Here is a 24,520-nt window from a genome sequence, read left to right on the forward strand (position 1 = left end):
GCAGAGGATGAAGATGAGCCCAGGTGAAAGAGGACTATTGCAAGGCGTAGTCTCTCCACCTCCCTCCCAGTCACACAGGGCCCTTGGCTTTGAGCACATGCCCATTCCCCTAAAAGCTGGTTCCCACTCTAACTCCAGACCCTGGGGACCACTGCAGCTTTAACTAAGCCCTACCCACGGGCTCACACTTAAATTATCAGGGGGTGGTGAGGGGGCCAGAGACAACCAGAACACCACAGGGGGCCTGTCCGTGCCTTCGCTAAGCCCCTTCCAGGAGGGGCAGCTGGGTGCTGCTGGGAGCCCCGATCTGAGTCCGTGCCCTCTTTCAGCACGGTTCCAAGGAGTTCTTGGTCTCTCCCCTGTGCCACCCTATACTCTCCTTCCCACCTTGGGCCATGGGTAGAAAGCAGGAAGGACAGGCATGCTGTCCCAGTAGACCTGCTGCTAGCGCCTTCCCAGAGGCGTGAGGATTTTCAGCTCCTTCCTGGCTTATACAAGGACAAAGGGTCTGGGAGCAGCTGGCCCTCTTCTCCTCACTGACACTCTGCGCTGGATCTGGGGAAGCCCCAGGCTCTCTGCCGCCTGGGTGTCCCGGCTCATTGCTCCCTGGGCATGGGAGGCACCCGTGCTGAAGCCGCTGGCATAATGACCAGCAGGGTTGAGCCCAGAGCTGCGGGCCAGGCTGGGCTATGCGCCCTCTGGCTGCCCAAGCCAAGCAGAGGACTGATGGAGGGCTGGGCGAGCAGGAAGGGGCTGTCCAGATGCCACAGGCCCCACCTCAGGGCCTCCTGCACTCCCACCCGCTCAGGGCAGAGCCCTTCCCATCCTCTCAGACTCCCTTCTCCCCCACCCCAATCCCAAGGCCTCTGAGAACAAAGAGGAGGTGCTGGCACAGTCGGGCTGGACCCGGCTGCGACCCCAGCAGGAACCTGGAGGGGGCTGCCCACTGACCTGGCCCCACCCCTCCTCAAAGTGGGATCCGCCCGGAGGGACACATCTCCTGGCATGCCTTGAGAGCAGAGAGCCCACAGCCCACCCCGAAAAGGGCGTGAGGGGGAGCAGGAGGCTCCCTCCTTACCTCCCTCTTCTCAGCTGGTTCCCACCTCCCACCCGCTCTGCCTTAGAATGAAAAGTGGGGCAGGAGGAGGTGAGAAGCCCAGGCTGAACGCAGACAAAGGGGAGGCCCCTAAAGGGTTCCTGGGCTCTCCCGGTCCCCAACTCCTTTCCCTCCACTCTCCCTCCTCCCCATCTCCTTTTCACTGGGCTGGAGCTGGAAAGGGGCGATGCTTGTGTGTGGTGGGGAGCTGCCATCCAGGCTGGAGCTTGTGGAGAAATCCAGTCCCTGACCTGTGTCCACCAGCTAGGGAGTGTCTGGCGCTGATGGGGGCTGCCTGGGGTCACCTGGGGTCCACGAAGGGAGGTACCTACCCAGGGCTGAGCAGGGGGCTTACCCTCTAGAGTGACCAATACTCAGAATGGGAGGGGGGACAGGGAGGGAAGACCAGAGCAGGGCTGGGACACCCGTGGGGACCCCGCCCCAGCTCCAGGCTCCCAGCTTACAAACCCTGAATTTGTTGGGGTTGGAGGGAGGGGAGGTGGGAAAGGAAGAATCTTCATTTCTGAGGCTTGAGGGGAAATCGGGCCTGTGACCCCAAAGGAGGTCTGGGTGGCACCGAGGTGCCCTGCAACCCCAGGAGGGCGCAGCCAGGGCCGACGGCGGCCCCCAGGGGCGCTCGCCGCGGGGCTGCCCGCTTGGGGCTCGGCCGCGGCCGCCTGGCTCACCTGCATCTCGGGCGCGCCTTCGGTCCGCTCGGCTCGGTCACCAATCGCATGTCTCTCCAGCCGGCCCGGCCAGGCCCCAGCCCCTGCCCAGCCCCCTCCTCCGTCTCCTCCTCCTCCGACACCTCCGCCCGGCAGTCCGCGCGCCCTCGCGGGGCTGGCCGTCTGTCTGTCCGCCCCGCGCGGGCGGGAGCCGAGCCAGAGCCGGGGCCGGGGCTCAGGAGTGGGGAGGCGGGAGGCCGCGGCCCCGGCGGGCGGAGGGGCAGGTGCGCTCAGGATGCGCTACAGGGGCTCCGCGAGCCTGCTTCAGCGCCCTGGGCCGGCCCGGAGCCGCCGCCGCCGCCTCTGCCGCTGGGGCCGGGGTCGAGGCCGGGCGCGCTCCGCCGCGGGGCCGGGGACGGCGGGCAGCGGCCGCGCATGCTGCTCGGCGCCCCGCGTCGGTAGAGGGGCCGGAGCGGCGCGGGTGGGGACTCCGCGCCCTCCGGGGCCAGGACCGGGACCCACCGCCGCCGCCGCCGCCTGCGCTGTCGTCCGCCGCCCGCTCCGGCTCCCGCGCCGGCTCCCGCTCGGGCTCCGCGCTCTGCAGCGGCGCGGGGAGGGAGCGCTAGGAGCGAGCCAGGGAGGGAGGAGGGACCGAGGGAGGAGGGAGCGAGCGAGCGGCGGGAGCCGGGCGGGGGAGGAGAAGGCGCGGCCGCAAAACCTGGTGGTGGTGGTTGGGGGGTGACTCGTCTCCTTTCAGCGGAGGGGGCGGAGAGCGAGGGGCGCCCCAGCCGCTGCCCTGCACGTTTAGGGCAGCGAAACAGGCAGGGGGGCGCAGGCGAGGGGCGCACCAGCCAGGCGCTCCAGCTCTGCACACGGCCGCGCCCCTCCGGGTTCGGGGCTCAGGGCGAGTCCCGGGCCAGCCGGGTCTCTGGGAGTCCGGCGTGTGGTCCTCCCTGGGTGTATGCGCGCACACCGTTGTGTGTGATTTTGTGTGGCCACATGCGTGTGCATGTGAGCGCGCCAGTGTGTTTACACGTGTTAACTGGGCTGTGGACGAACACACGCACGAGGACGGACAGGGCTCCCCACCCGAACAGGGTTGTTTGGAGGGCGGCATAGGAGGCCGACCGGGAGCCCCCGTCCTGGCCCTGTTCCCTCTTCTCGGAAAGTCAGTGAGCCTGCAGGGTCCACATCCTGGCGCGGGAGGGCGAGTCAGTCAGAATGGGAAGCTCCAGGGGACGGCGAGGAAGCCGCGCTGGCCCGGCAGCTCTACCCAGGAGCGGGGTCTCGCGTACCTCCTCGCGGCCAGGGTCCCCGCCCAGCCTGGCTTCCTGCCCAGCAGAGGGCGGCAGGCCTCTTTGACCCGCTCCGTCCGGAGGCTCTGCACCCAGCGGCCAGCAGAGGGCAGCGCAGAGCCTCCGTCTGGGCTTGACTGTTCCCTCCTCCCGGAACGGTCCCGGGGATCCTCGGCTGGGGCCACAACTTCAGATGGGCCCAAGGAATGGGACCTCTCCTCGGAGATCCAGATCCTCCTTGAAACTCAGATACAGAAACTAGGCCAGCAGGGATGTCTTGGCAAAGCCTGCAGAGTAGGTTACCACTCTCAGGACCTCACCTGTTTTCCCTGTACTACCCCCTCCATCTCCTTGAAGCCAGACGCCCTTTAACACCAAGCCAGTTTTATTAGAATAACCATCAATGCTGACACCACCCGGCACAGGCATCCCTTCTCCACTGCTGGGAACAACCCATTAGCACAAGAATAATCCTAATAGCTTGAGTCCACAGGGGCAGCTGAGGCTGGGGGAGGGGATCTAGCCTAAAGCCTCTCCGATTCTGGGGCAGACCCTGGAATCCCACTTCATTGCAGAGATGCCTGGCTGCCACGGAGGGACCTCTCCCCACCCCCAACAGCACCTTGTTTCTTCGCTGTTCTGCCTCAAGCACAGCCCAAAGACTTGCACAGACCTTCTGTTCCAGCTGCACCATTTCTGGGTACTTCTCAGTCTCTTTGGCACACCGTTGCTCTGGACAGTCCTGTCTGGAGCACTTTCTCCTGTCTCCCATCCTCATCCTAGGCCTAGCTAGAGCCGCCTCCTAGCAGGTGTCCATGATATGCTCAACTGTGAACTGTATGTTCACCCTCCAGCAACTCTGGGGGAGGCACTATTGTTCCCCTGTGACAGAGGGAGGAAAACCCAGGCCCAGAGAGGTTCCAGGCTCTGCCCATGGTCACACAGCCAGCAAGGCACACACAGCAAGGCACGGAAAGGGAATTGGACTCGCCTTCTAGGGCTGAGTGGACCAGCAGGGGGCAGGCTCGGCAGAAGGACTTACAGGTGGGAGGGGAAGCGGGGAGGGAAGCACAGGAGTCCCCCTCCCTCTCAGGGCCCAGCGCAGGCGGCTCCCCGGTCCCTCAACTCCGCGCTGCCTGGACCCCTCTCCAGACTCCCCAGCCCCCCCACCCCGGCTGTTTGTGAGCTACCCGTGCGCTCCCGCCCTCCCGCGCCGCCTCCTCCCACCAGCCCGACAGGAATAGACGCTCGCTGGCTTCTGCGTAAAGGCTCCGCCAGGCACCCGGCGGGCGCGCAGTCCCGCTGGGGGGCGGGGGCGGGGGCGAGGGCTATTCCTGGTGCGGTGACTGACGCACGCAAGGCGCGGCCACCACATCTCTCCGCCCCCGACTCACCTGCTCCCTGCCTCAGTGATCTCGCCGGAGAAATGGGGGAGAGACCAGTCCTTCCACCCCCAAAGCCCCAGGTGCTACCGGAGGAAGCTGGGATCCTGGGTTGGGGTATTCTGGGGTCCTGGGTTGGGGTATTCTGGCGCCCTCAATAACCCTAACCCTCCGCGCCTCGGAGGCAGCAGGGATGACCACAGAGCTGTGTCTGGGAGGACGGGCCCCTTGGCCTCGGTTCTCTACTGTCAATGGCATCCAAGCCATTACCCCTTCCCTTTGTCTCCAAAAGACATGACCTCTCCCAGCTCTCCCTGTTTTATTCCAGTGGAAACGATGGGGAGCTTTGGGGGAACAACCTGGAGGAGAGGGCTTTTTTAGGGTCTAGCTTGGGCCTGGTGAGAGTATGGGCCCCTGACCTTGTCACCTAGAGACTCCAGGAAAAGGGGGTCTGTCACTGGGTCCCCACCAGTCACCTCTGCATGAGCTGTGGAAGAGGAATCTCTCCTCTCCTGTCTGGTGGGGTGGTTCCCAGCAGAGTCCTCTCAGGGGTCCCAGGGCCATGGAGAATGTGACACAGCGGAATGGCCAGTCCAAGTCTTCTCTGGCACAACCAGGGGATCATGTCCAGGAGCTACAGTTGAAGAATGTTCCCCCGCACCCCAGGCCGCTGGCCCACTCGTGCCATGCCTTTTCCCTGATTTTTACCTGTGCTTTAAAACCTAACCAAGACCCATCTCTTCTATTCCTGCCTCCTCTTCCCAGACTGAAATGACCTTAGAGGCAGGGCCCCAGTCTTTTCCCTCTATCCTTACACTAGGAGCTCCCAAGAGCAGGTTTGAGACTGCGTGTCTCATAGGTGGGCACACAGCAGACCGTGGCTGCAGGCTGAGAACTCAGCAAGTCCCAATAAAGCAGGAGCCGGTGGCTGGAAGGAGCCAGCCTGACTGCTCACTGCAAAGCGGAGAAGCTGGAATGGGTTTGCCGGGGAACACAGGAGGAGGGGATAAGGCCCTCCAACATGTATTCAGCCCTTACTATAAGCCAGACTCAGCCACACTTCACATCTTCGTCTCTCTGCGAGATTGGCATTGCTGTCCCTACTGTACAAATGAGAAGACTGAGGTTCTGGGAGGGCTGGTGACTTGTTCAAGTTCACTCTGTGCATGAGTTACAGCTGGGCTTTGAAGCTCTGTGTGTATCTGATGTTAGTCCTGCTCTCCCCTCACAAAGAGGCTGAGAAGGCAGGCGGCGGAGCTGGGGTGAGGACCAAGGGTCCCCCAGGCACATAAAGGAGAGGGTGGCGCACACAGGCCTGCCTACATGCCTGCTCTATGCTGGTCCTATCCACTGGCATCCCAGTAGCTCGCAGGGTTTTACGATGATGATTATTTCTGAAGGCACTTGAAATTAATGACGGCTCTAAAATGGCTGGGACAGCACAGTCATTGCTGAGACCTCTAATTAGCAAGAAAAACAAAGACCAGGAGCCTGGGTGGCGAGTGGGGGCTGGGCAGCTGACATTGGGCATGGAGCAGGGCTGGGAGAGTGAGGTGGAACCAACATCCAGCTCGTGGGCCCTGTGGAGCTGGGTGCTCAGGTGGACCCCGTGTTCTACTTTATGCCACAAGTTAACTTATTAACTTGCTGTATGACCTTGAGGGGATCACAGCCCCTCCCTGGGCCAAAGATTCCCCAGCTATGCAATGAGGGGTTGCCCTGGGGGGTCTCTAAGTTCAGGGCTCCTTGGATGACCCTGAGCCCCTAAAAGGCTGAAGCCCAGAAGCTGGGGGCCATGTAGCCTCCAGAAGCCACCACAGCGACCCAAAGCCCTCCATGCCGGGGTTGCTGGGGCCGCTGTGTAATGAAGTACTAGGCTAGAGTGAAGTGGATCGAGAAGTGGCAGAAAATCCATAGGTCAGACCGTGTGCTGGTGCACTGTGGAGGCCAGCCAGGGATGGAAACACCTGAAGGGGCTAGCGGGACAGTCCCTTCTTGGAGGTGGTCCTGGAGATGTGGCCAGGTATACAGCCTTCCTGTCCCCTCCTGACCCCCTCCTCGAGAGTCAGAGGGGACTTAAGGACACGAGCTTCCCATGTAAGCATGTCACAAAGGGTCAGGCCTGGGTATCTTAAAGGAAAGTCCCTCATCCACTGCTGCCCAAGTCTGGATCCTCCACATCCTGCATGGGGCATCCAACATGGGGAAGGCAGAGGGGCTCACCTGGAGGGGTCCTCTTCCCACAGTGGCTGGCCCAAGTTGGTGTGGAGATATGCAGGTTCCCAAGGAGCATCCATGGTGGGTGTAGGCTGAGGCCAAGACTCAAGGGCAAGGGTGTGGGAGGCCCACCCCCTTAACTGGGGCACCCTCTTCCCTGGCATTTACTTCATGCTTGTCTTGTCATCGACACCTTTCTCAGCCCCTCAAATCCTCTCCCCTTCCAATTCAAGTCCCTGTGTGTCCCCTTCCTTCCAAAAACCTGCTCTGAGAACCTCACTTTCCCCTCAGGTGGGGCTATGTGTCCCTGGGCACCTTCCTGAGTCTCAGTTTCCTCCTCTGTGAGATAATGTCAGTTTCATGGGGGTGGTGTGAGGGTCTCATGACTTAATGTGTGGCTGGTATCTACCTGATGCCGATGCGGTAGGAGCCTGATAAACACAGGTATTTTTAGGTGATCATACTGACTGTCATGGTCACTGGCTGCCTCCTGACCCCTCCTCTGTAAAGTCAGGACTGTATCCTAAGGTCCCTTTCAGCATTCTGACTCAGAGACATCTGGACCACATTCTCTGTCCCCTGAGAATCAGGAACACCCTGAGGGCATGCATTGACCTTGCCTCCTCCAGTTTCCATAGCCAGCCCAGAGCCCTGATTCGAGGGTCTGATGTCTGTAAATTACACCTGACTGAAGTCTCTTAATCAGGAAGGCCCAGTGGATTTCCCTAGAGAGGAGGGCCAGGGTATGGGGGCAGGGATACTCTTGAATCCACACTTCTTACTCTCTCTCACCTTGGGGCTTTGGCCACCCATGCCTCCGTGGAAATGTTTCAGCACCAGTGACATGTCACTTGTCTAGAAGTAACGTAGTCAGCAGCCTCCCCTACTGGGAATCTCACCGGGAATCAGGGGAGGCCCAAAGGCTCTTGGAGGACTCATGACAGAAGCCCTGGCAGAGAAATGAGGTCTGGGCCTGGCCCCCACTCAGTGCTGCCACAGCCCTTCTGCACTTAAGTTTATTAACTTAAGCCCTTCTGCACTGGGTGGCCTGGCTGCTGTGTCTACAGTGGCTGAGAAGCAAGAAATTGGTCTGGGGCCAGTCAGTGAAGCGTCCCTCAGCACTACCCGCTGAAGTCCCTCCAAGAAAACACCCAATGTTCCTGACCTTGAGTTAGGATGCAGTTAGCTGTTCTTAAGAAGTCAAGGAAGTGTGCACTCCATTAAAAAAATTAAATTAGGAGCAAAAACAACAACAACAAAAAAAAAAAAAATAGAAAATGTAAAGAGATCACTCCCTGGCTCCATGGGAACTCGGGCTCTGTGCTTGGCAGAGAGGTTCCTTCTGAGAGCCTGGCTCGGCTGTCCCCATGGATCATGTCAGGGGGAATTTGAGCTAATGTGTGCAAACAGGCAGCGCTATTAGCAATCCATTCATTAAGCGCTTGCCTTAAGTTCTGTTGTGCAGGAGACTTGTTTATTAACTTAAGTCGGAGCCTGTTATTAAGTCAAAGACAGCATAGTGGCTTGAAAGGTGCCCAGCATCAGGGCCAGGCAGTCTTAGGTTCCAGTTCTGACTCTGTCTCTGACTCCTGTGTGACCCTAGGCAAGTCACTTTACCTCTCTGAGTCTCAGTTGCCCAGTGATAGGCAGCCCCTAAGCCCACTCCCAGTGGTCCCTGCCCTACTTGTGTAATCCCCTCCCCTTGAGTGTGGGCTGGATCAATGGACCCACTTTTAATGAATAGAATACAGCAGAAGTGACGCAATGTCACTTGTGAGATTAGATTACAAAACAACTGTGGTTTCCATCTTAGGTACCTTTTCTTGATCACTTGCTTTTTGCTATGAGGAGGGCCAGTTGCCATGTTATGAGAAGCCCACATGGAAAGGAACTGATGTCTCTAGTCAACCCCCCATGAGGCCCTGGGGCCTTCCAATAGCCACTCGAGTGAGCTTGGAAACAGCTCCTCTTTGAGTTGAGCATTGAGACGACTGGAGCTCCGGCTGATGTCTAGATGGGAGTCTTGTGAGAGACCCTCAGCTAGAGGTACCCAGCTAAGCCTCACCTGGATTCCCAACTTACTGAAACTGGGAGGTAATAAATATTTGCTGTTTTAAGCTAAGTTTTGGAGTGATTTGTTATGCAGCAATAGATAACTAAACCCATGCTCCATCTGTAAAATGGGTATAATAACTCCTTTCTCCCAGTGTGGCGAGGGCATTGAGATAAGGCAGGCGAAGTGTCTGCTCTCAAGGGGGGCAAGGAATGGCACGGCAACTTGGTGGTTATCCAGTAAAGGTGAAAAGATGCACACCCTATGACCCAGCAGTTCCCTAAAGTATGAGCACAAGAAGGCAAGCAGAGGAGCGCTCATGGCGGGATTGTTTGTTACAGCGAAACACAGGATGGGCCTAAGTGCCCATCATCAGGAAAAGGAATGTATGGAACGTGGTACATTCACACAATGGAATACTATGCAGCAATGAAAACAGCTATGCTGGAGTTACTTGCATCAGCATAGGTGATCTCATAAACACGATGTGGAGGAAAAAACATATGTACAAGCTATACCATTTATCTCAAGTTTAAAAACAAGCCCCAAACCCTATAAACTGAACATGGATACCTACAAATATAGGAAAAGTATTAAAAAATGCAGAACAGTGATTAACACCAATTCCAGAGGACTGTCACCTCGAGGGAGAGAGAAGGGGAGGTGGCAGTCAGGCCTATCCTGATTCCCACACTTCGAACCCCACACCATGAGCAGCACAGTGGTTCTAAGTGTGTTATCCACTCACTCAGCAGCCCACTCAATCCTCTCAGCAATGCTATGGGCTCCCTTCTCTTCTTATGGGAGGAAACTGAGGCGCACAGAATCCAGGGAGATATTCCTGGGCTTTCCAGTCTAGTGGGAAGCCAGGGCCTGGTTCCTCACTCTGTCATTAACTTGGAGGAGTCCACATTATCTCCCTGGCCTCAGTTTATTCTTCTGTGGCTTGGGAGACACTCACTCCTTTCTCTTGATAGGTGTGGCTTGAGAGACTTGCAAAGTCTTGATTAATCAACCTGGAATATTTGCAGAGACCCTGTGAGCCAAGCCTGGTGCCAGCTACATGGCAGGGGAGACTAAAAACAAAGAAGTGTGGACAAGAGAAGGTGTAAATAAGACAATTCAATCCAACATAATTCAGTATGGTTCATTTTCACATGGGCTGAATTCACAGACAGACAACAGGTGAGGTTAAGGGATATTACTTGAGCACCTCTGGCATGCTAGGCCACATACTAGGTGCTTTTACAAATTATCTCATACAAGCCTCAATCACACCCTGTAAAGTAGGGACTATTATTATCCTCATTTAGCAGTGAGGAAACAGGATCAGGGAGGGTGAGCAACTTCCCCAGGTCACACTGACAGCTGAGATTGCCAGGATGTGCCCTCCCTCCATTCTGACCTGTCCTCTGTTTGGTGTTGGGGACACAGATGGAGAGACTAGGCCTTGGTGCCCACTGGGGGATCTCAGCACAGACCAGGAGAGTCTGGAGGAGTCCGGAGGAGGTGGAGCAAACAGGATTCCTGGAGGAGGAGGGTGAAGGCAAATGCTTCAGTGGGCTGACTGGTGGTAAGACAGGTGGAGGCATCTATCCATCCATCTCCTAATTAATTAATTACTTAATTCATCAAATGCCAAACATTTGCCACAGTTTTCTCATGGGCTTTTCTCTTCCAAAGCCCATGGTCTGGCAGGCAAGACTCAACCTAGTGTGATCCAGGCTGAGGTGGGAGAAGTGGGGGTGAGGCTGCGCACACACAGCACACAGGAAAGACATCGAGGAGGAAGCAATGGCTGAGCTGAAACCAAAGGGTGAGTCGGGATCAGTCAGGTACACAGAAGGTGGAGGCTGGTGCTCCAGGCAGAACAGCAGGTGCAAAGGCTGGGCCCTGGGATGGAGAGGAGGGAGAGACAGCCAGCCCTGAGGAAGGCCACTGTTGGCCAAGGAGGCACCGGCTCAGCTGAGAGCAGGGTGCGGGGCTGAGGCTGCCACCACCTCTCGCCCAGGTAGGGTGGCTGCCTGCCTTCTTCAGCCGATGGGTCCCCACGCCATCTCAGCCCTGTTGGGCAGGCTGGGCCCCTCTCCAGAGACATTAAGAGCAGGGGAGTCTGAACCATAACGGTGCATGTAATTATGTGCAAAAATGAAGGAGGGTTCCTTAATAATTGATGGTGGGAGAGAGTAAATATCGGCAGAGGCACCCGGTTGCATCGCCCCGGCCCGTCTGGCTGGGACCCAGGGCGGCTGCTTGGCCGCTAATATGCCTATAAATTATTGAAGTTATAAAGAAGAAAGCAGGTGTCATGTCGCACCCATAAACAGCTTGTTAGCTAAGACTAACGAAGGGGCGGCCGGCCTCTTGGCACTGCATGGGCTCCCCCTACACCCTCCCTGATTACAGAAGGAGACAGATGAGGGGTGGGCGTGGTAGGAGGCTGAGAGCCTGGCTGGCCCCACACCCCGTCTCCCACCATCTTGACCCACTGTGGAGTCAGGTGGTGCTGGGAGAGAGAGGAGGCCCAGAGACACAGAGAGCCAGAAACGGGGCTGTGACTGTCCCAGCACTGCGGGTTCAGACAGCAGCTGGACAAACCTGCGACAGAGGATGTCAGAGGTCCTGCCAAGCCTGATAGGTTGAGGCCAGCTGGGATGCTGGGAAGAACTAGACACTGGGGTCAGACACTCAGGGTGCACCACCCAGGGAAGCCACCTGTTGGCGGAGTGGTCTCGGGCAAGTCACCCGCCCTCTCTGAGCCACTTTCCATTCATGCCACCTGGGGATACTCATGCCTATCTTGGAGGGTTGTGGAAAGGGTTCTAAGAGCATATGCGTGTGACATTTCTTGTGGACAGTAGGCCCTCATGAATGGGGCGCTCCTCCACCTCCGCCTTCCACCCCCATCTCAGGGGTTCCTAATTAGATCAGGCCTAATGAGGCTTCCCTCTGCCTGGCTGTTTACGCTCCATTAAGACCTGAGTCCAGGACAGCAGTGGGAGGGAGACAGCTGCGGAGGGGGAAGGTGTCCAGTTGCCAGGGCTTGGTTCATCCTAGGCTTCACCACGCACAGGGCGCCCCCACCCCCAGGGAGTGGAGAAGGGAAACAGAGGCAGGCCTCCGGAGTCAGAGCTGCCAACAGGGAGAGGTCCCACGGTGTGGGGAGAGGGAGGAAGGAGGATAGAAAGAGCAGCTGGGAAGGTTGGCATTTTGGCTCCTCTGTGTGAAGAGCTTGGAAGCCCACTTTCCCTCAGGCCGGGGGTCTCTCTGAGATGTTCCCTTCCAGGCAGCCTAATTTGGATACTTAGGTGCCCATGGAGTGCTCAGCTCTGCCAAGGGCCATGTGAAGGCAAGGAGGGCAGTCTGGGTGTAGGGAAGGTGCCCCTCTCCCCAACCTGGCCCTAGGAAGCCCTTCAGATCCCCCATAATCTGCTCCATACCTCACAGGGAGCAAGGCTGGGACTGCCACTTGGGTTTGGGCAGCAGACAGGCTCCTCTCCAGGTCCTGAAATCCCCCAGCAAGACATTACTTCTGCAAGTGGTTCCCTTCTCCCAGAGGAAAAGAGGGAATCCCAACATTCGTATCAAATATGCTTTGAGCCTCTTCTCCCAGGGGTCCTCTCTGTACCCCTTATCTCACTTGTGCAGCCTTGGTCTATCCCGCTGAGGCCTCTTTGCAGATGCACAGAGAGGTGCCTTAGCTGCCTGAGGCCATGCAGCGAGTCAGCAAGGAAGCTTGTAGAGCCTGGGCTTGGTGCCTCTCCCCACACCGCTGGACTTAGCCCTGGGAGGAGACAGAGACTCACACTCAGTGCACTCTCTGACAGTCACTGTGGTGTGGTGGGTGGCATTCCCAGGAGCTCTCTTCCTGCCCAAGAACTCCCTGTGCCCTGGACACCTGCCCGTCTGTCACCCACTTATCAGGGTGGGGGCAGCTGGGGCTGGCACTTACAGTATCAATCGGGGTGGCCTGGTCAGAAAGGGGATGGAGATGTTTTCAGGTCCCCTGGATGGTGCTGGGAGCAGGACAGCAGGTGCTGTGGGCTGAACCAGGCAGGAGAGCATGGCTGTCCACGGGGTCAGGGGAGACCCAGGGCCCTGGGGCAGGACTCAGGACAGAAGCAAACCTCAGGGTAGGGAGGTCCGCAGTGGGAAGGGCCCTCTCCCCTCCCTGTCTAGGTCAGACCTTCATAAGGGCTGCTGGGACAACAGCAATGGTCCGGTTCCAGGGAGGAGCCAAGAGGCCCGTGGGCCATCGGGGTTGGATGGCGGAAGGGAAAGCTGGGAGCCTCAGACCTGCAGAGCTTCTGTAGGGGCTCTCCTGGCTCCTTGGCCTGCCACCCCCTTCCCTGCCATTCTTGGGCGTGCTATCCCTTTGGTTATGGGCAAAGTGTCTGACAAACTCCCTCATCACATGGGGAGCATGGAGGTGGGGGTACTGAAGGTGGCCACCCCAGCACCATGGTTCAGGGCTTACCCCCCAGAGAGCAGCAGCCACAGCCCTGGCCCAGGGGCAGCAAACCCAAGGGAAAACTTCCTTCCCAAGAGTCTGCTGCCGCCTCCAGGGAGGACACTTTTCATTCCCACCTCATCCTCCTCCAGCATGGGAAGGGGCAGGGGGTGACAGCTGTAAACAGGGAAACAGGGGCGGGGTGCAATGGCTCAAGGACCTCCTGAAATGTGGACTCTGCTGGGCAGAGCACTACGGTCAAGTCCCTCCCTGCTCTGCCCTCATTCCTGAATGTGGCACCTGCTCCAAAGAGTGGTGAGGACATGATGGGAGAATCCATCAGAGTCGCAGGGCAGGGCCCGGCACTCATGAGCCCTACAGGGGACAGCCCTTGTGACCATGAGTCCAGCTGGGGCAGCGGCGTCTGCTTTGCGAATGTATCTACTCTGGGGGAGTTTAGGAAGGATACGTAGCTGTGTTGTGTTGTAGAGCTCTGTGGTATGTGTCACGTTAAACGTGTGTGGGGTGTCTCTCTCATGTGTGTCAGGGTAGGTGTCCCGAGCAGAACTTTTCTTCAGCTCCTTCATCAGTCCACAGGCAAAAGACCCAAGCTCCTATTCAGGGCTTCCCAGCTGTGCTGGAGGAGCCACAGCTGTACCCGGGCTGCGCCCTCTCTCTCTATCCCTTCTCTGCCCAGGCCATCCTGGAAGCACAACCCCCTCAACATGGCTGCCCCGAGCCCGCAGGGCAGGTGGTCGAGGAGGGGTACCTTGGTTCCAGGGGTCCCCAGACAGGCTTGAGCATCTATCTGCTTCTTCTGAGCCCACCACCTGCCTGTGGTATTTCCGTCACCTGGAAATAAGGATGGCATTGGTGGAGGTGCTAGCGACACCAGGAGAGCAAGACAGAGCCCATGACGTGGACCCGGAATATGACAGGAAATGGGCCCCAGACCAGAGCTAAGCCCAGGGGCAGGCTGAGCCCGGGCTGGCCTCTCACTGACTGGCCACTTCGGAAGCTGAGGGACACAGTGCTGGCTGGCTCCCTCAATCCCTCCAGCAAACACAGACATGGCTGCTGTGCCCATTTCACAGACGAGAAAACTAGGGCTAAGAGGGGTGAGGTAAGTTGCACCGGTGGAGCCAGGACCAGCAGCCAGGCCTGGCTCCGGTGATAAGCGGTTTAGGGTTGGATAAAGGGCCCCTGGGTGGGCTCTCCTCTATGGGATAAATGATGTGGCTCAGGCCGGCAGCCCGAGGTGGAGAGATCTAGAAGGCCCCAGACGATGGGAGGGCTCCCCGCACTCTCAAATCAAAACATGGGCGTTTACACTCAGACACAGTGTGTTCACACCACCTGCTGGGGCGTGAAAACCAGCCATAAATACCTGCACGGTGGTGGTGGCTCATCAGGAGTGGGGAGAAAGGCCTGGTGCGCTCTCAGGAAGTTCCCAGTGACTCACAGGCTGTGGACCCCTCTCTGCACTTCCATACACCCCTCCTCCCAAACATACACGCTCAGAACGGGTGGTGCAGGGAGCAGTACCCACCCATTCCCCACACCAGGGGCTGAGGGCATTGGGAGGAAGGAGCCCTGGCCAGCCAGCTTGCAGGAACTCCACACATCACAGCCCAAGACGCTGGGGCAGAAGACCCCAGGGCACACAGTGGGGTGGGTGGGATAAAGTGGAGGCATGGTCCTGAGGCCCACTCCTTATCACTGCCTCTCTCCCAAGAGCTACCCAGGCCGCTCAGCAGACCTGGGTATAGAAAGAGTGCCCAGCTCTCTTTCTATGCTTAAACTTGGCAGCAGAGTCCTCACATTTACTTAACCTGCGGAAAGTAGAGCGGGGTGTACGTGCATGCCTCATGGCTAAAGATAAATGCCAGCGAATGCCTGAAGTGTGGAAAGCATCGTGAACAAATTCAGGGCTACTATGTTCATCCTCCCATCCTTAGGCCAGTGGGTCTCTGACTGGTGAACGCAGGGCTGCTGCCTCCGTGGGCCTTGGTTCTGCACCTGCCCGCACTCTGGATCCCACACACGTCTTCCCGGTCCCACCAGAGAGCTGGCTCCAGACCCACTTTAGAAGAGCTGGCGGTCTTTCCTGAAGCCAGCCGTGTGCACTGGGAACTGAAGTGTAAACAGGAGCAAAGCTCAAGGCCTTGCTGGTAATTCTCCCTTTGTGGTGGACATTAGCTAGCCTTACTCACGGAGGGGACGGCCCAGGGGTATAAGATCCCAAGTGCCCTTAGACACCTCCACTGCCTGGGGGTGCCAAGTACCCTCAGTGTGGCTGGCAGCCCAGGGTGAGTCCTGTGAATGAGCAAGTGCATGAGCAGGCCTTGGTTTCTCTATCTGCAAAGCAGGGATGGTGTCTGCCTCATTTAGAGGCTGGGGAGTGGGCGAGATAAAAGGGTGATTGAAGGGGCTTCAGCATGAGCCTGGTGGCCTGTGATGGAACAGACACCCAGCTGCCAAGGGGCAAATACATCCACGCCCCTGCCCCACTTTCTAGGCCCAGTAAAGTTGTAAAATAGTCAGTAAAGACACCGATTGTCCCCACCTGTGTTTAGCTGCACGTCAAGGAAACGTGCCTGGGTCCAGACATGCGACCTGTAAGGGACTCCACTCCGCCCTGCCACACAGCAATGGGTGCAGGACCTGGACCTACATGGAGGCGCCCCTCCCCAGCCCGGACATGGTACCCACTCTGGCACCCTCTGGTTTTGTCCCCACAGGAGTTCTCCCTCCCAGCACCCCTCTGTCATGGTGACCAGGAGGGCTACGGGGCAGGGAAGGCGAGAAGAGGGAGGAGACTCTGCTGTGACTCATAGCAAAGTGAGAGCTTCTTCCCTCCTCTCTACACCCCAAATATGGGTCATAAGTCTGTAAGCAGGTGGGGCACACACAGGCAGGAACCTGGGGTTTCCCCCACTTCCAGGAGGGACAGACCAGGGGCCAGCCAGCTTCTCTCCTGGGGGCAGATGTGGCAGAGCATAAACCCACCTTGTCCCCTGCCATCGTCTGCCCCGATTATTCTCTCATCTCTATCCCCACAACCTGGGGCTTCTCTGTCCCCAGGAGCACCCCAGGAAGGGATGGGAGCTTTGACAGTCAGAAGTGACCGGACAGGATTGGCTGATAGCCAGGGAGGGTGGGCTCTTCTCAACTGACCAGAAAGGAGGCAGACCCTCACTACAGAACCTGGGAAACATTAATAATGTCTAATATCTATCAAGTCTTTCCCCTGGGTCAGCAGACACCAGGGCCCACCTGGTGTCTGCTCCCTCTCTCTGGGCTCATTTACTCATTTCATACTCTCAATGGCCCTATGAGGAAGGTTCTGTGACTATCCCCACTTTACAGGGGAGGGAACGAGCAGGGGAGGCTAAGGAGCTTGCCTCAGGTCATGGCGAAGTGAGCAGTGGAGCTGGGACAGGCGCCCGGTGTTCACTCTAGCTAATGAGTATGAAGGTGCGGGAGGGCTCGGGGATGGGTGGGTGTGGGGTTGGGGACTTGGAGCTCCTTGGTCCACTTTCCTAGTTTACAGGCACTCCCACTGAGGCTGGAAGGGCAGTGTCAGGGGCTTCACTGGTGGGAGTCTAGGGATGGGCAGGGTGGCTCTCGGATCAGGTCCTGGTTATGCCCCCTGGGCTGTCCTGCCCCTGACAGGAGATATTAGGGAGCCAGGGATGAAAGGGTCAGTCTAGCAGAGCACAGTCCAGGGGAGAGGCCCTTCTCTATGAAAATTGGTGCCACCATTGCTAACTGATGGACAGACAGTGAGACATCTATTTCCTTGCCTCCTTCTTTCTTCCCTCTCTCTGGGCTCTGTCCTCAGGCATCTGGGAAGGACAGGGCAGTCAGCCAGCCAGCCACAGGGAGAGGGTGGTAAGTGGGGAGGACTTTGGTATCAGGTGTGGGCAGCTGGGGCCCTCAGTATCATATTAACTCCATTTTACAGATGAGGAGACTGAGTCCCAAGATCACCCAGATGCAATAATAATTGCAATATTACATTAACCATAAAAGTTAGCATTGAAGGAGCACCGGCTGCGTTCTAGGTGGTGTGCTAGACACTTCACATGCAATGAACCTGTGAGGCAGATCCATGACTGGCAACATCCATGACTGGTACAGAGGGGAAAACTGAGGCTCAAAGAAGGGAAGTCACTAGCCCAGCTACTGTCACAAAAGTGGCAGTAGAGGACAGTAGAGTGGCAATGTCCACTCACGCAACCATGCACATGGCCACTGTGTCAGCTGCATGCCTTCCCCACTCCCCAGCCAGCTGGAAAGTGGTGGAGCTGAGATCTGAACCTACATTTGTCCATGTTCTTACTCCAAGGCTGGGCTCTACTCCCATGTTGACTGCGGCTGCCAAGAGAACTTTAAACAGCAGTTCGAGCCACAGGAAGACCCAGCCTGATCCTGGCCCCAACCTGTAGCCAAGGGGCACAGAGATCCAGGCCCAGCTTGTCTCAGCCTTGGGCCTGACCTCTTTGGGCTTCAGAGGCCCTGCTATGAAAGGGGGAGCCCTAGGTAGAATAAATGAAGTGAGACTGAGGCCCCTTGGTTCATACTGACTCACCCACGGTGGCCCAGGGCATACCCACTTCCCAAGGGTCACCCCTCGTGCACTCTGTTTTCCAGAGCTGGAGACCTCAGGCAGGCCCCTGATTCTCTGGGACCCCAGTCTGCTCCCTGCTGCCCTGCTAAACAGAGTTCCCAAAGAGATAGACAACAGGAACCCAGGCCGTGGTCTCAAACCTGCAACCACACACCCCAGTGGCCTCCAGGAATCCTGCACACACATCCCAGAAACCCCCAGCTCTGCACGTGCTATTGTGGGTCCTGGTCTGTGGAGCCCCAAGTCCAAACATAGGGAAGTGCCTTTCAGACACATCCAAGAAATGACCCTTAATCCTCCAAGCTAAGAGAGATCATTCGGATTAGACATGGTAGTGACACAGGCTAGCAGTCTGTATTGTCTGCAAACCCAGAACTGTCCTTGGCTGGCCAATGTAAATGTGTTTTCATGGCAACACACATGGTCATATAAATGGCAATGTTCTAGACAAACGTGTGGTCTATGTAAATGTTCATCAATTCAAAGTAAACATGTTGGGTGGTGACGCCTGTGTACAATGTAAATGTCCATTCTTTGGTAAGACAGAGGACTTTACGAAAGATGCGTCTGGCTGATGGAAATACACACATGTGAAGTCAGTGGAAATGCCTGTTTAGTACAAATGTAAGGTTGAGACAAATACCCATGTGGGTCTGTAATATGGGAACAACCATCAGAGACGGAAGTCACCATGGAGAAACAGCAAGGTCATTTCCACCCAGGGACCAGGAGAGCAAAGATTCGGGAGTACCATGTGGAAAGGAGAGAGCAATTTGGAGGAGGAAGGGGGTTCAGGAAGGAGCTGAGGGATAGGGCACTCTGGCTTCTGGGTCAGGCTAGAGAGCTGGGTCGGCTGGGGCTAGGGGTGCTGGGGAAGGTTTCTAGCTGGAGGACAGAAACCAAGGGAACCCAGAGGGCAGTGAGGGGCTCTGGAATCTAGTGTGGCAGGCAGGACTCTTGCTGAGGCTGGACTCCCATAGCCTGCCCCACTGAGTGCAGCAGCCCCCAACACTGCTCAGGGCTGGGCAGGTGACGGCCACCAAGGGGATAGTGGAGATGATGAAAGGGGGGAGATCTTTACCCCCAAACAAGACTTAGTTCCAGGTCCACCCAGCCACTGGGTAACATTGGCCAATGCCCCCCAAATCCCAAGCCTCAGTCTTCTCTGTGGAAAATGGGAGAGGGGATAAATACCACCCACACGTTCTCACATGAGCTCAGAGGTAAAAGGGCTTTGCAAACTGTTAAGTGGTGAACAATGTGAGGTGAAGGTGCTTTGCTGGCCCTGGGGCTTTGTTGCCAATTAACAGGCACTGGGGTGGCCGATTTGATGTCTACGGCATGGTGTGTAAGCCTGTGCACAGCATGTGCATATGTGTGTGTATGTGTTTAAGACTCGAAGCTTTCAGAGACTATGCCACAGAGGTTTGGAGTGAGGGGGAGGAGAAGGAATAATCTTAAAAGCAAAAAAAAAAATTATTATGTGTCAAAAGGAGTGGGGAGGCTTAAATGGCTCCCAGGTGGGACACAGAATAAAATAGTCCCTGCTATTATTTTTTGATTGTCTCCATGCAGGGAAGACTAGCAGAGGGTCGCCATAGCAACCCTGGGCATCCGGCAGGGGGCAGCCTGGACCCCACAGGTTTGTCTGGGCTGAGCAGTGTGAGTCAGCCCATCAGAACCCAGAGGCCAGGGCTGGGTTCAATCTAGGCAGGACCCTTGTCATGGACTCCCACTTCCTCTTGTTCTGCAAGCCACACCCGCAATGGGGAAAAGGGCAGACTGGAGATGCCCAGTAGAGGGACTAGGCCAGGGTAGGACTGGGGGCTGCATCCAAAGATGGAGAATCTCAAGATGGGGATGGGGTGAAGGCAGAGGCTGAAGGTATGCTGGAGGCAGTGAGGAAGTCCTGCAGGGTGGTCACAGAGGGCAGAGGCTGTATATGGCTAACACAGGTGATGGGATAAGGACTGGGAGGTGGGGTATGGGAAAGAGAGGGTGGGAGAGTCTGGGTGCTGGGGTGGACAGGGCACTGTGTAGAGGCTTGGGTTTGGTGGCTCTCCCAAGTCCATCCCTGAGCCTTTGCTACTGCAGCGCAAGTAGACATTTCAGAGGCTAGGTCCGGAGTGGATCTGGCCTCACGGGAGGGCTTCAAAGGTAGGGGTCAAGCAGAAAAGGAGGGCAGAGAAGGAAAATCCTGACTGGAAAAAAAGTAGCTATGGCAGATTCACACATTTGGGTGCACAGGCAGAGGCCGCTTTTGGTGGAAACTGCATTGTAGGGAAGAGATAGTTCTCTACTTGTGGAAAGGTAGCTGTGAGCTTGCTGTCTGTTTCACTGCTGTATCCCAGAGCCTGCCATTCAAGAAATATTTTTTGAATAAATGAATGAATGACAGAAGACTGAATGAACAGTGTTCAGAAAGCTACATGGAAGCTCTAAGGAGGCGTTAACATCCTCTTTCTGAAAATTTGCAGGCTGCATTAGAACTAAGCAAGCTATTGATACCACACTGACCTAAAAATAGCAAATGGCGAAGTCACTGGCCTCGGAGGCTGGAGAATCTTAACACCAGGTGGCCCAGCGCATACCCAGAGCTTCTGGCAACCTAAATCCGGAAAAAGTGGTAACAGTTCCTTCTGGTCAAATGACGAAAGCCTAAATTTGTATCAAGTAGTGGCTGATAACAGTCAATTTCTACCTAGAAGGCACTACATTGGATCTAGGTGTTCAGGGTTCTTTAAATCATGCTCTGAATGAATAAGCAATGATTCCAAAGTATGTGAAGCTAGCCTCACAGTTTGAAGTCCTTGAAATCACACTTTCCAAACAGCTTCAAATGAAGAACAAGCTCATACAAACTCAAGAGTGCTTGATCGATGAGCAGCTCCAGCAAGTGCAGACATCACAGTCTGGGGCAGTGCGTGGCTGACCCCTTTACCTGTTGAACTAGCTGCTTTGGCCCTTGTTTCAAGGGAAAAGGGCTTTAGAGGAATTGAGGGTTTGGTGCTCTTAAGGTTTGAGGTCTTTTGGGTCTCTGGGTTTGGCCAGGCCCTTAGGGACTGTGGGCTGAGGCTGAGCAAGGGTAGCCTTGGGACATGTCTCAAACTCTGGTGAAGTCAAGAAAGGCCACAGAGTGGAAAATCCAGAATCTACATCCCATTCATGCCATCCACTCTCTGAGCAGATGTCCCCCTACAAAAGGCCCAAGGGACTCCTGAAGAGCAGCCATAAATAGACCACAGAGTTAAACAGTGCAAGGGCATGCTGTGGACCCACCAACTTTGGGCAAATCTTTTGCCTTCTCTGTGAATCAGAAAATCAATGGGATAGACCATGCCTCACAGGCTATGGTCCCATGCCTCACCCTAGGGATCGAATAAGATGATGGATACCAAAGTGCTTCATTAACGATAAAGTGCCAAAAAGAGTTACTACTAATTTTGTTGCTATTATTGATTCATTGGGTAGAAGGGGGTCTGTTCCCGGAGTCCCGGGGACTTGAAAGCGTCTCTGGGGTTTCCAGGGGCATCCCTTCTCTGCACTATGAAATTATGACTGACAGCTCTTCCATCTTCCTGAGCAACTCCAACATCTTTTACCTACAGCTGCAGCTGGGGAAGGAGTGTGTGTGTGTGTGTGTGTGTGTGTGTGTGTGTGTGTATGTGCGTGCGCACGCGTGTGCGTGTGTGTGTGCTGCCAGAACAAGGAAATCACATTTCCCTGTGTCAATATATCCTCCAGGTGACGTCTGTCACTCACACCCACTCCAGACATACCCTACCTCTCAGCTGTTGCTCCTGCTGTTCTCCACCTGGAACCTGCTCCCAACTCTGCCCAGCTAAGTGGTTCAGGGTCCAGCTTCCATTCCTCCTTCACCAGGGAGTCCTCCTGGATTTTTCCAGCCCAGTGGTGGTCAATGGCCAGCACAGTGTGGGAAGAGGGAAGGAAAGTGGGCTTAACCTACAGCCTGTCTGGTCTGTGCCTTGGCTGGTAATCAGTGAGCCTTCTTGGAGGGAGTGTGCCTCTGTCGCCCCATCTGCCTTTTGTGTTTCCTTCCCTGACTGTGAGCTACTGCGGGGGAGGGCACGGTTTGACCCTCAGGACCCAGCCCAGTGGGTGTAGGGCAACACAGGGTGGAAGGATCAGGTCTCTTTCCTATTTGAGCTACCTCAGATTGGGAAGGGGGAAATGCAGGTTGGCAAAGAAGCTCTCAGAACCTTGATGTCAAAGGTGGGGACAGGGACATAGGCCAACCCCTTAATTGGGGGAGACTGAGACTTGCCCAAGGTCGCACAGCCTTGTAGTTTTGGATTCAAGGTTGATAGTCAAGGTGGCTCTGGATTCCAGGGGTCTCGAGGCCCCATCTGCTGTTCTGGGTTTCTGTGGGCTCAAGTGACCCCAAAGTCCTTAATCACTGTCCCTGCCTGCTGTCCTCTCCCCAACAGGCCTTGGCTACTCATCTTGAACTGACCTTAGACTCTAGGGCAGACCTGTGGCCTCCAGCCAGGGAGGATGGTATCTTCCTGAGGAATGAGGGAAGTTGCTGAGTGACAGGGTCCTCCCCAGCCTGGTGGGCCATCCAGACCACCCCAGGCCCTCTTGATATTGAATGGAACATTTGTTGAGTGGAATTGAATTAACTGTTCGATTGCAGGAGATGTAATTTGATCTGGATCTTATGAAGCCCTTAATAAAGTCAAGGTATTACTGGTATCTGCTGCTTTTTCATCTGTTAAACAAGGCATGGGACCAGGGGCAGGTTACTCAGCTGGGAGTGAGGGTGTCCGTCCGCTCTTCCCGCCTTAGCTGCCACCATGCCATGTGCCCCTTGGGAAGTTGCTACTTGTCTCTACCCTAGAAGCAAAAGCCTTCCTGCTCAACGTAGGGAGTGCCCATCAACTCTAACAGTCCATCTGAAAGGGATGGCTTGGAAAGGAAGCGGGGTTGGATCTCTTTGGAGCTGGGGGTGGAGGGGAAAAGAGTACCATTTATTAGGTACCTCCTGTGTGCCAAGCTCCCATTCCCTTCAGTTCACTGAATGTTCACAGCATCCCTGTGTGCTAGTTGCCTGTGGGAGTCATTAAGGAATGTTAACTAATATACCAATTTTCTTCCTCTTAGGCACTTGGTGCGGAACTGCAGTTCTCTGTCCCCTTTAACATTAGGTATGGCTATGTGACTTGCTTTGGCCAATGACATGTTAGGGGAAGTTACAAGTGTCACTTACAAGAGAAGGCTTTAAGACCCAGGGTGGCCTTGGCCATGCCTTTTCCTGCTACCATGGTAACTGGATGCACAGGTCGAGATGGTAGGCACTTGCTCAGCCTGGGATCCTCAGTGAGGAGTGGATATCCCATGCTTGGAATGGGGGTGAGAAATGACCATGAGTTGTTTGAAATCTCCAAGATTTTGAGGTTGTTTGTTACTGCAGCAAAACCTAGCCTAGCCTGACTGCTCCAGTGCCACTATTTTCTGGATGACAAAATGGAGGCTCAGAAAGGTCCAGAAACTTGCTGGGGAACCAGGGTAAGTGAGTGGCAAAGTTAAGAGTCAGTCTCAATCCATCAGACGCCAAGACCATGCTCTTCCCTAAGTAGAGGAGTCCTGGGGCTACCTCAGGCTGGCTAGGTATGGTTAGAGTCCAGCTGGTGGGGATTGGGACTGGGGTCTCAGCACCTATTTCTCCTAATTTCCAACCCATCACTGAGCACAGTGCCCCTGAAATCCTCACTGTGGCCCATTGGAGATGTAGACGGGGGCCTTCAGTCTGTGAGAGGTGGAGGGAGTCAGGGGAGAGAGACCTGGAGAGGTCATGGAAAGGGCTTGAGAGCTGGACAGCGCTGGGTTCTAACCCTGGCTCTGCTGCCACTAGCTGGGTAATCTTGGGTAAGTTACCATCCTTTTCTGAGCCTCGGTCTTCTCATCCAGTGTCAAATGGAAATAATGCTCCTTCCCTGGTTATTGTAAGAATGAAATGAGATGTAAAGATCTTGGCACAGAGTAGGACTCAATACTTGGGCTCTGTTGCTATTGGAGGCATCAGCCAGAGCTGAGGTGGCCCTGATGCTTCACCCCTCCCCTTTCCTCTCTGCTCAAGGGAACAAAGCCATATTTCCCTCCTGTTTTCCCTAGACACACCTTAAAGGAGTCTTGCCCATTCATCTCATGGGCTCCCATTCAGCCCATAGGGGAGGAAGGAACAGCCATCTATAACCCCGTTTATCACTGGGAAATGGCAGTCCAGAGGGTCTCACACCGAGGAAGCTCTGAGAGAGCAATGTCACAGTGCTGGCCTCTCTTCATGGCAGCTCCATTTTGCAGGGTCTGGAGGGAACTTCCTGGAAGGAGGGCTGGCTGCCCCAGACCCAGCAGGTGAAGCTTCAGGAAGAGGAGCTGGAGAAGAGCTAGAGATTCCACGGGGCCAGTTCTGCCTTAGAGCTGCCCACGTGGCCTGGGTTGGGCCCAGGCTGGTTCTGCCCCAGCTCCCAACTGCCTACTTGTCATTCATAGACTTCTTCCTCCCATCCCACCCTCTCTTCTGCCAGGATAGCCCCTCCCTACAATGCCACTTCCCCAAACATGGACATTCTGGGTCCCACCGCCACACCTCTGCTCAAGGTGGGCACTTCTCTGGGATCAGGACCACATCCGTTTGCTTCTCCTGATGTCCCCAGTGGATGCTGGCAACCATGACCTGAGTGAACATACCAACAGCAGCTGCCACTT

The 24,520-nt window shown here is 56.0% G+C and overlaps 1 protein-coding gene across 15 annotated transcripts in view; it reads right to left on the bottom strand.

Annotated features, from left to right (window-relative positions):
- Nucleotides 1-24,520, bottom strand: part of LINGO1 (leucine rich repeat and Ig domain containing 1) — a 204,366-nt gene that overhangs the window by 16,925 nt on the left and 162,921 nt on the right. The window contains exon 1 of one of the 15 annotated variants that reach the window (XM_045395861.3): nt 1,783-2,363. The exons of the other annotated variants lie outside the window; for them this stretch is intronic. Coding sequence (XP_045251796.1) covers nt 1,783-1,788 — 6 coding nt within the window. The 5' untranslated portion in view covers nt 1,789-2,363. Of the gene's footprint in view, nt 1-1,782; nt 2,364-24,520 lie in introns of those variants that run through there. 15 annotated transcript variants of the gene reach the window in all.

This window comes from Macaca fascicularis, chromosome 7 (genome assembly GCF_037993035.2).
Source record: "Macaca fascicularis isolate 582-1 chromosome 7, T2T-MFA8v1.1".
Classification (NCBI taxonomy): Eukaryota; Metazoa; Chordata; class Mammalia; order Primates; family Cercopithecidae; genus Macaca; species Macaca fascicularis.